Source organism: Alligator sinensis, unplaced genomic scaffold, assembly GCF_000455745.1.
Source record: "Alligator sinensis unplaced genomic scaffold, ASM45574v1 scaffold650_1, whole genome shotgun sequence".
NCBI classification, from domain to species: Eukaryota; Metazoa; Chordata; order Crocodylia; family Alligatoridae; genus Alligator; species Alligator sinensis.
In genome coordinates, this window is record NW_005842674.1 from 342598 (window position 1) to 353158 (window position 10561).

The 10561-nt window shown below is 51.2% G+C and overlaps 1 protein-coding gene across 2 annotated transcripts in view; it reads left to right on the plus strand.

Annotated features, from left to right (window-relative positions):
• The first annotated feature begins 237 nt into the window (after positions 1-237).
• Positions 238-10561, plus strand: part of LOC102381178 (nuclear GTPase SLIP-GC-like) — a 62264-nt gene continuing 51940 nt past the window's right edge. Inside the window, exons 1-5 of one of the 2 annotated variants that reach the window (XM_006033898.2) lie at positions 238-374; positions 5201-5353; positions 7846-7947; positions 8697-8796; positions 9584-9806. In XM_006033898.2, the coding sequence (XP_006033960.2) occupies positions 5326-5353; positions 7846-7947; positions 8697-8796; positions 9584-9806 (453 nt within the window). In that variant the 5' untranslated portion in view covers positions 238-374; positions 5201-5325. Of the gene's footprint in view, positions 375-2000; positions 2021-5200; positions 5354-7845; positions 7948-8696; positions 8797-9583; positions 9807-10561 lie in introns of those variants that run through there. The other variant, XM_025215786.1, reaches the window with a different exon arrangement.

The window sequence follows — 10561 nt, forward strand, 5'->3', positions numbered from 1 at the left end:
GCCTAACCAATTAAGCAATAGTTGCTTTTGCCAGCTCTTGTGATTTTACCACAGGCCTCACGATCTTTGCTCCTGAAATCCAAGCTCCTACGGTTATGTGTGGTATGAACATCTTACTAACGAAATATGAGAGCTGCCTGCAATCTAACGGCTCCAGAATGAGTAAGCAAATAGCCAAAGTCCAAACTCTTGTTTTAAAACCCAGCCCCATGATCTTTCAAATGCTTGACTTGCCAGGGCTTGTAGGAAGTGAGGAGGAGCCTGCCATGACATCAATTATTGATGTAGGATAAGTTTCATTTCTGCTGCTTCAGAAAAAGGAGGAAGCAGCCGTTGTCCAGAGGCTGCTCATGTCAGAGAGTGGAATAATTTAGGTATGAGTTTATTGTTATTTTGGAGGAAGAGGCTGTAAGTTACCCTCTTCTTGCTTGGTATAAGGGGATCAGGGCTAAGCAAGGCATTCTTTGCTCACTAGGAGGGTGCTGAATCACTGGAACAGGATTTTTAAGGCCTGACTCAGCAAAGCCCTGGCTGGAACGATCTATTTAGTCCTGCTTTGAGCCAGGATTTGGACTAACTTCCAGAGATCTCCTCCAACCATCATTTCCTATGATTTGTCTATGATTTCTAAGAAATAGAGGGGATTTCTTGCTGGAATATGTGTAGAGTCCGGAATGATTTGAGGAGGATGTTGCTGAGAGAAACTGCTTATTATCTAACCTGGTTGTTCTCAACCCTTAGGCTCAGGACAGACATTACTCATAAACTGGTTTAAGTGATCAGAAACTGGTTTAAACCTGTAACAGAGCAGACATTCCATGTGCATAAACCAGTTTCAAAATGCTGAAACCAGTTTGAGATAAACCTGGTTGAATGTAGTATCAGACTTAACTGATTTGGGATGCTGGGGGACTCTGATTTAAGTTAAACCAAGAAGGGGTCTGGGACCAGGCATGGCATAAATCGGTTTGAGCCAAATCAGCTTTGGCCATTTTGAAACTGGTTATGTGCACTGAATATCTGTTTTGGTACGGGTTTAAAACAATTTCTCATCACTTAAACCGGTGTATGTGTAATGTCTGTCCCAAGCCTAAAGGTTCCCTTCAAGGGACCTGTGGAACCAGTTTGGTGACTCTGGCCACTTGACCAGGAGTGGTGACCACCTTTAAATTTGCTGGTCTGCTGCTTCTGGTTGGGACCAGGTGATGATGTCAGAGAAGTGATTTAAGGTGCAGGGCACCTGGGCAGGGTCTTTTTTCTTCTCCTGGGGCTGCTGAAAGCTGAATTGGGACCCAAAAAGCCTGCTTCCCAAAGGGGTGGGGCGGGGCGGTCCTCCTCACTAGAAAACCAAACTGAAGCTACGTAAAGGGAAAGCTTCAGGTACAGGGTGAGAAAGTCTGTCTCAGGGCTTGAGACCCCTGTTCTCTCTTCTTTTGCCTTTTGTTTCTGGGTTTTGAGTGGGATGATGCTGTGGGGGGCATCAATCCATGCAGCAAACCAGCCAAGGTTGGAGCCTGGCATGTTTTAGCTGCTGTTGCAACTTATTTTGGGTTTGGCATAGCTGTGTCGCTGAGCCCCAGCTATGTGTCCTGCTGGCAGTTTTGGCCATGCAGGCCTTGAGTGGGGTGATGCCATGAGGGTACTAATCCCTAGTGCAGGCTGCCCAGGAACGGGGTCCTGGATTGTAGTGTCTCAGCGGGGTGGTATAGCTGACATGACACCAGGGTGCATCAAATCGGCCTGTCTGTTTTGTCAGCAATGCTAGGCAAGACGTGGGCTGCTTCCTTCCAGTTGCAGGGAAGCAGACTAACTTGCAGCTGTCAGGCTGCAGCCATATGCCCTGTGCCACACTGTTGGCACAGAAACCTGGGGGAGGGTGGGGTGCCTTCGCCTTCCTGCCGCATTGCCTGTGATGATTTATTGATGTAGACTAACTTTCACTTCTGATACTTCAGAAAAAGGAGGAGAGACCAGCAGTCGTTCAGCAGCTGATCACTTCCAAGACAGTGGAATAATTTGGGTTTGATTTTACTGTCATTTTGGTGGGGAGGAGGCTCTACGTAGGGCCTGGTTTAAATCACGAAGTCACATTTTTTGGTGAAAATCATGAAATTAAGTGATTTTCACGAAAAAGGCATGCTGCAATGAAATGTGACAATATGGCTGCTTGCAGCTAGTCCCAGAACAGGGGAGGGAGGACGGGGACCTGCAGATGTAGTGGCCACTCTGGCTAAGTACAGACATTTGGGAGTGTTAGGGGAGGTTAAATCAATTCAATTCAAAATGGCTGCCTGATATCAGGTAAGTCAGGGTTGGGGACTAGTGCAGGGGGCAGGGTTAGGGGGGGGTCTGTTCGAAGATGGGGGGAGACGCGACCTATGGGTGGGTTGGGGAGGGAGGGGCGACCCAGGGGTGGGGGGGGGTACCCCTCAGGCAGGGTAGATTTGATTTAAATCATGGTTTAAAACACAATTTAAATCACTGGTCAGGAAGCCTCAATTTAACCATTGTTTTCTACAAAAAGTGCATTCTTGTTGGATATCCTTTATTAGTTGAACTTCTTGAAACTTTGCACTTTTAGAGAGAGGTTAAAAAAAAATTGTGTGAATGATTAGCATGAACAACGATTAATGCATTAATTGTGCATGTTAACCGTGATTAATTGACAGTCTTATCTTTATATAAGTTTATTTTTTTAAAAGCCTCTTATAAAAAAACCAAAAACGATTAAATAGAAAAAAGCTGTTTTAAATTAAAAAAAAATCCAATTAAAAAGAAAATAATCTGATTTTTATCTACCCTTCCCCAGGGAGCCTGCACTCCTATCCCTTCTCCCCTGTTTTTTTTTCTTAAACTGGGTTCTGCAGTTTTAGACCAGTTTGTGTGCATGGAACTTCTGTACAGTCACAGGTTTAGACTGGTTGCCAGTCACTGGGACTGGGTTTCATAGAGTTCATAGACATTAGGGCTGGAAGGGACCTCAGAAGATCATCAGGTCCAGCCCCCTGCCCCAGGGGCAGAAAGTCAGCTGGGGTCAAAGGATCCCAGCACGATATGCATCCAAACATTTCTTAAAAGAGTCCAGAGTAGGTGCCTGCACCACTTCTGGCGGCAGTCTGTTCCGGGCCTTGGGGGCTCGGACAATAAAGATGTTTCCCCTTATGTCCAGCCTAAAATGGTCTTGGAGGAGTTTGTGACCATTGGACCTTGTCATCCCTTGGGGCAGTCTGGTGAACAGGAGTTCCCCCAGATCCTGATGCACACCCCTGATGTAAGTGTAAGCTCAGCACTGGGATGAGCTGTTTAAATCGGGCAGCCATGAACCCTTTTTAACCTCCCCAAATGTCTGTACTTACTACTTGGCCTCTGGCTCCACATCATTTTCAAACCAGAGCTAGGAGAAGCATAGATCAGCATGCGCCAAGTCTTTAAAGGCATTACTGCTGATTAACTCAAGTGGGAAGGGAAAGGTTTAGGACTTGAGGGCTTGAACTAAATACATTTTGCTTTCTGAGCATTAGGCTGGCTTGTTTCTGGAGAGAGCCTCTTAGGCCTATACTACAAGCTTTTTCCCCATACCTGTGCTGGCAGGGGCCTAAGGATGCCAGCTCTGTCCATGAGAGACACCAGAGCAGACCCAGTTAGGCCTGCATTGAATGGCATTGCTCATTGCTGTCACAGGGGCTGCAATGTGCTGCGTTGGGGAAGAGCATGGTTTTGCCTGGATAGGCTGCCTCTGTGCTAGCTTTGTTGTTTCCTTCCCAGGATAGCGATCCTGGCAAAGTACTCCTTGTCCAGACCTGACTTCCCTTTTCTGCCTCTGCTTGGTTAGTTCATTGGTTGCTGCAGCAAAGAAGATTGTACCTGGCTTCCTTCCCCTTTCTTTTCCACCCCTGTGCAAGCCTCCCTGGTTCTTGGGAGATGCTACCCCTCAAAGACATCAGGATTCTGCCATGGGGCACGGAGGGAGAACCTCCAGGCAGGTCTGTGAAGGTTTGTACTCAGGGATTCAGCGTGGCTTTCTCCTTCTTGCACAAGCTGTCGAAGCAGCTGGGGACCCCCATGGTCTCCTTGGGACTGACCTCCTGTGTTACCCAGGCTGTAGAACTGCATACAATGATCCCTGCTATGGCAGTCCCTGATACCGCAGGTGTTCCTACACATGCTTGCCATTAACTCGCACAAACAGTCCTGGTGGCTGGGCAGTTCAGGCCTCTATTCCACTGCTTCTTGGTGTGAAGCTACAGGGCAATACAGGTCTGCATTCTCGGCCAGCCATCCGGCCAGCTTTTGCCAGCTAGGGCTTACATAAATTCCCTAAGGCTGGGGGTCCCTTGACAGCTTCTCCTTAGCTGAGAGATCTCTTAAATACTATATCTTTCTATTCAAATCTCAGGGAGCATGTGCAGTGTGCAGATGACTTCCTTTCTCCTCAATGCTGTAGCAAGTGGGGGAAAGTGGGGTGACCTCCCCGGGTGTTGAAGAGAAGGGGGTGCCAACAGGTGCTGCCCAGTTGGGTTGGGGTGCAGGACACAGCCGTGAGTGGCTCATTGGGGGTGGGGTAGGAAGGGTGGCTCCTGCTCCTGTGTGCACTCCTGGCAAGCATCAGGGTGGGGGGGCATGTGCCCCCTGGGCGAGGGCGGGCTGCTGCTGCAGGCTTTGGTGCCAAACTTTGGTGCTTTGACACTTCCTCCTGATAGGGAGCTGTCTGTCAGGTCAGGCCTCCTTCCTGATTCAATGAGGGGGACCCTTCCCTGTTTGGATTTGGGGAGCATGATCTTCCACAAGGTATTGACCGTGTCATAGCCTTCAGAGTTTGCGTGGTGCTGGGCTTGTCCCGATTCAGCTGCCAGGGGAGCCACCCCAAGAGACATCTCTGGTGTGAACAGGATAAATTGTCCTGAGCTGTGGCTTTTGCCAGTTCAGGTCACCTGGGGTCCAAACAGGGGGGCAGCTCCACAGGTACAAGGAAGAGCTTTCCCTGCATGCACAAAAGGGCTTGCACTGATGCAGCCATGCTGTAGCCTGGAGTGGTGAAGCCCCCCCATGCAGATGGGAGCATAGTGTGGCCAGGCTCCAAGCATCCCACGTAACAAGGGAAGTGCTGGGCAGGGTGAGAACAGTACCAGCCAGGGCCTGGTGGGTTAAACACAAAGCAGAGGGGCTGAAGAAGGCAATGGCAACCTGTTCTTTCCCTCAGAAACTCTGATATCCTGCTGGGTCACTCTCACCGTGTTCCAGTCTGAATACTTCCTGGCCTCAAAGGGCAGGAACAGCCCAGTGTGAACCAGCACCCCCTGCTCATTTTGGAGATCATCTGGTAGGATGGCAAGCAACGCACCTGAATCCCCAGGTAAGAACGTGCCCTGTATGGTGGTCACAGTAGCACACAGAGGGAGAGAGCTGCCCAGCTGCCTGCACTGATTTATGTGAACTAGTTTGCATCCAGTTCCATTGCTAACCCTTCCCTCTCCCTTGCTCATCATAACATTCAGTAATGGGAAACTTTGCACACTTGGTCTGAGACCAGAGGGAAAGGCTGGAGGTACAAGAACAAGCCATTTTGCCCAGGGGTGGCCAACCTGCAGCATGATGCCACAAGTCACAGGAGCACCCTCTGTGCGTGGCATGTAGTAGCTCAGTAGGGTGCAGGCAGCACAGCAGCAGACAGGGCAGAAAGCCAAGGTGCAGAATGGGGAGAGAGCACAGGGGAAGAAGCAGAACAGATGGGGAGCGCAGAGCTGGGAGCAGAAAGCAGAGCAGCAGATCAGACAGCGGTGGGCACTTCAGAAGGGTGTGGGACTAGTTAGGCTCCACTGGTTTATTCTCTCTCAGCCATCTCGGCCTGAATCCCTTGGTGCTTTGGCCCTCACTGTACAAAGGAGCGGAGGACATGTTCTGTGCCCTGCTCTTTGCCTGTCTCATCCTTGCAGGGTGCAAGTTCTTAGCACCTGTGAGTATAGCATGTAGTACAGGGCCTCGATCTTGGCCTACAAGTGCTGCTGTGTGTAAGAAACCTCTATGGGCTTGGGCGCAGAAACAGACTGGTGTCCCCTGATGCCCTCTGTAATGAGCAGGCATCCTGGTTTTTGCTGATAAAAAAAAAAAGAATTCCATATTCTCTGATTAAAAAACAAACAAACCCCAAATCCACACTTTTCCATGATTAGTGGTGCCTCATTTTAATCACATAAAAATGTGGATTTGGGGTTATTTTTTAAATCAGAATATGGGATTTTGTTTTCTTAAATCAGAGAAAACTAGGATCCCTGGTAACAAGCTGCCAAGTATCTTACTCAGCCTTGTTCCCCAAGCCATCTGTAGACAAGTCACACTTACATAGGGATGGGCAAAATACCACCTGCCAAGCACTTTCATCCGCCCTGCAGGGCCCCCCAACAAATTGTGCCCTGCTCAGCCCTTGTGCCCACGTGTACACACAGCCCCAAAAACATACCCTATCGCCTGGCTCCTACTCTCATGGGTGGAAGGGCCTGGCCGGCCAGCGTGCAGCTTCTGTGCCGGGCTGCTGCTGCCACTGCTGTAGCCCCCGGGGACCTGCTCCACTTCCCTGGTCTCCTGCTTGCTCCAGGCAGCAGGTAGGGAAGCAGCAGAGGTGGGGCTGCAGCGGGGTGGGAGTGAGGAGCCCATGCCCAAGTGGACAGGGGAAGGTGGCAGCATGGAGCTGGGGTGGGCAGCATGTGGGTGTGAGGACCCCTCTGCGCATCCCCGGTAGGCGGTGGCAGCAGCAGCAGAAGCTGCAGGTGGGGTGCTCAGGGCACAGGCACTTGGTGGGGTGTGGCTCCGACCAGGGCTGCACATTGCGGCGAGGGGCACAGCCTCCGTGTGAGCTGCCTGTATCGCTGGCACTCCCTGCCATGCACTCGCACAGCACAGGAGGGAAGCCCCACATGCTGGAGCCAGCTGCCTTCCATGCCGGGGCTGTGCTGCAGGGGAGGGAAGCCCCCTGCCTTCCCCCGTGGGGCAGGAAAAGCAGTCAGCTCCAGTGCCTGGGGCTTCTCTCTTGTGCCGTGCAGCCCCGGCAGGGAAGGCAGCCGGCTCTAACACGTGGGCTTCCCTCCCTGCTGTACGAGTGCAGGGGCTGTGCATGAGTGGCAGGGAGCGCCAGCGATATCGGTGGCCTGGAGGAGGCTGCGCCCCTCGCTGTGATGCACAGCACTGGCTGGAGCCATGTCCTGCCAGGCATTAGTGCCCTGAACACCCTGAGTGCCCTGCCTGCTGCTGCTGTGCCATGGGGAGCGTGTGTAGGGGGGTTCCCACAGCCCCCCATCCTCCTGCACATCCACACCCTGCCCCCACAACCCTCCAGATATCCTGCCACATGCACATACCTCCCACACCCCACCATACACACCCTCACATACCATGCACATACATACCACGTACACACATACCCACACCCTACTATACACCCCCCCACAATATACAAAACTAAGAATTTGTTTTTTGAATTATTATGCAATCACCCCTATATACACTGTGCAAGCACAAATGACAAAAATATTTTCTGTAATAAAATTAAACTTTGTTATAGTCAGTGTTTGACTTTTAGTGTATAATTTGGATTTTTTCTGGTTCTAAGATGGCAGCCCCCTCATGGAGTACTCCCGGGGGCAAGGGGAGGGACTTCTGGTGGCAAAGTTCAGGAATTAGGGGGTAGGACTTCCAATCCCAAGATGGCAACAAGGGGGCGGGCAACTGTCAAAGGGCGGAGCTACCCATGCGGCCCTTGATAGCTCACCAAAATTTGTTAAGCAGCCCTCCGCTCAGAATAACGGCCCGCCCCTGCACTAACAGGGCACTCTTGCTTTTTCACCTGCCAAGGTGCCCACCGGGGAGACACAGTAGAAATACCCGCAAAGAAAAGGAGAAGGACTTTCAAGTACAAAAGCTTTTTGGTGGAGGAGAAAGAGCTCCTGATGCAGTGTGAGTATGGAAACCTGCCAGGCCCTGCTGACCTTAGGGGACCTTAGGGGTGCCAGCGTCACACCTGAAAGATGCAGGGGTGGCAGAGGACAAATCTGGACCCCCCCTCCATGTGGTGGAAAGGACAGAAGCCACTCTCCATCCTCGGGTTGGGGTGTAGGACTGCACTTGCTCATCTCCATGTGGCTGCACTGCTCTGTGCCACAGACAGGGTCATCTCAGAGCCCCAGAACAGACTGGCTCTGCCCATGCATAGGTGCCCCATCCAAAGGAGCCTCCATGATGAGTGTTGGCTGGGGAAGGCAGCACCTCTCCTTTGGGCTTGTCCCACTGCTTGGCATCCAGCAGAAGCACCAGTTGGAGTTTGGCCATAGCTAATACAGGACCTTACTTTTAAAAGTCCTCTGAATGAGGCTGCATCAGCACAGCCACCCCTGGGAGCACATTGGGGCTCGAAGGGCAGTCAAGAGCTTCTGTTGATTGGCACCAAGTATTTGCTTAAACTTCACTTAGAAGCTTGACAGATTCTGCAGCCTCTCTCCGGACTCTGTTCCAATGGCGATGCACCGCAGAACTTAGTGAGCTCCTCCTAAATCAGCCTAAATTGCCCTGTGTTTTACTTTAGTCCATGTTGAATTGGGAAGTCTCCCATCCTCACACTGAGCTGTTGAACTGGTGTGATCCAGCCACATCCCAGATGGATGGGGGCAGCTGTAGGTCTGACAACGGGATGATATTCTCTTTTGCAGATGAAAAGCTGGAATCCAGGACGAGGAAAATCCTGAAAGACTCAACTATGGACAAATTCTTTTCAAACTTGCGTTGCATGCCAGAGGCCTCTTATATCCTGTAAGTCTGCAGCCCAGTGTCTTCCCCATCGCTTGAGGGATTTGAACACTAGTCAGTAGTCACACAGGTCTCACTGCCCTGCCCTGGGGGAAGATCCATGTCATAGCAGGCAGATCTCCCTCTGAACTCCTGCTGTGGACTTGAGATCTCACTCCATGTCTGGTACCTGCCACCTGCCAGTATCAGCTGCCCTTTTAGAGGACGTGCAAGACCCTGTGGTTACAGGCCATCCCTGCTGCAGAGAGGCTACATTCCTCTGCCTGCTGGCCCTGTGCATCTGCTAGAAGAGGGGATGCAGCCCTGCAATGTGTCACCTTCTCACCATCATGCTCCCCCAGGGTCCAGGAGGTGACTGAAGCCTGCAGCCGGGGGTGAGCAAAGGGTAGGCAATGGTACAGGGCATGACTGCCTGTAGCTGTGGCCTTACTTAGCTCCCTGGTGAGACTCCCAGACAGGAATCAGGCTCCACAGCCTTTTCCAAATTCAGTGAACAGTTTTGTCTTCCCCACTGTATCCCATTAGAGGGCCAAACCTTGCCCTGAACTTCAGGGGCAGCAGGTCTGATCCAGTGTCAATGGGAAAGGGTCAATCATTGACTCCAGGGGGAGGGGTTTGCATTAGGCACGGAGCAGACTGGGCCTCTCACAGTCTCCACTTAATGGGTCTTTTTGAGTATATTATCAATGGGAGCATTTCTATTGGTGAAGGGAAATCTGCCTGGCTCTTCCCATGTATGTGGAGCTTCTTCAGTCATCCAACCCCTTTTCTGTTTCCTCTGTGCCCCCAGGGACCGCTTCTTCAAGCTGATGGAAAAGACCTCCTTGGACCCCATTTACATTGGGCTCTTTGGCAGCACTGGGGCCGGGAAGACTTCGCTGCTCAACACCATCTTGGAGAAGCGGTTCTTCTTGCCGGTGTCAGGGAGTACCGTGTGCACCTCATGTGTGGTGGAAATCCACACCAGCCGGGCTGAGTCCTATGAGGCAAAAATTCACCTCCTCTCAGACGAGGTAAGCCATGGGTTGATTTTTAGCCACCCCCGCTTAAAGGAAGGTCTGCCTTCTGCAAGGGAATCAGGGGATTGGGGGTGCCTGGCAAGGCAGGTTTCTGCACGGTAGCTTCCTTTCCCAAAACAGAGAGATAAGAACGCTACCTGAGCCCCTTGTCTCCTTCTCCCTTGTGCCCAGAGCCTGGCTGTCATTTTTGATCTGCTCAGGGTTGCTCCTGACATGATTATTGCCCACATGGATGAGTAGGGGTTGTAGCCAGAGGGACAAATGATCTTGGACAGTATTTCCATAACATCTGGAATTCAGGTTTCTGGCAGGGAGTAGAGCTTCTGAGAATAGAGCTCCGGTTGGCAGACAGGAATCACCCACCATTGCTACCACCCCACTTTGCTTTCTCTTGGTGGCTGTAGCCTTGTTACCAGATTTGCCCATTACTTTGGGGTGTGCTCATTTATTAGGGATAGTTTCTAGGGTCTTGGTGATTCTGTCAATGTGCTGCTTGTGTTACTATACGGAGCTGTATCTCTCCCTTCTGCAAGGCCTCACCCCCAATGGAGCTATCTTGCAGGACTCAATCTCAATGGGGCTGGGTTCCTCCAGTCACCAAATCAGTCATACACACAAACACACACAAATTAATGTGACACGCCTGACCCGGACGGGTTGATCAGCATGGACAGGCTGACACCCTCATATGCCAAGAATCAGTTCATCAGAGCAACAATAAACTGCAGTCAGACACAAGCACACAGGTA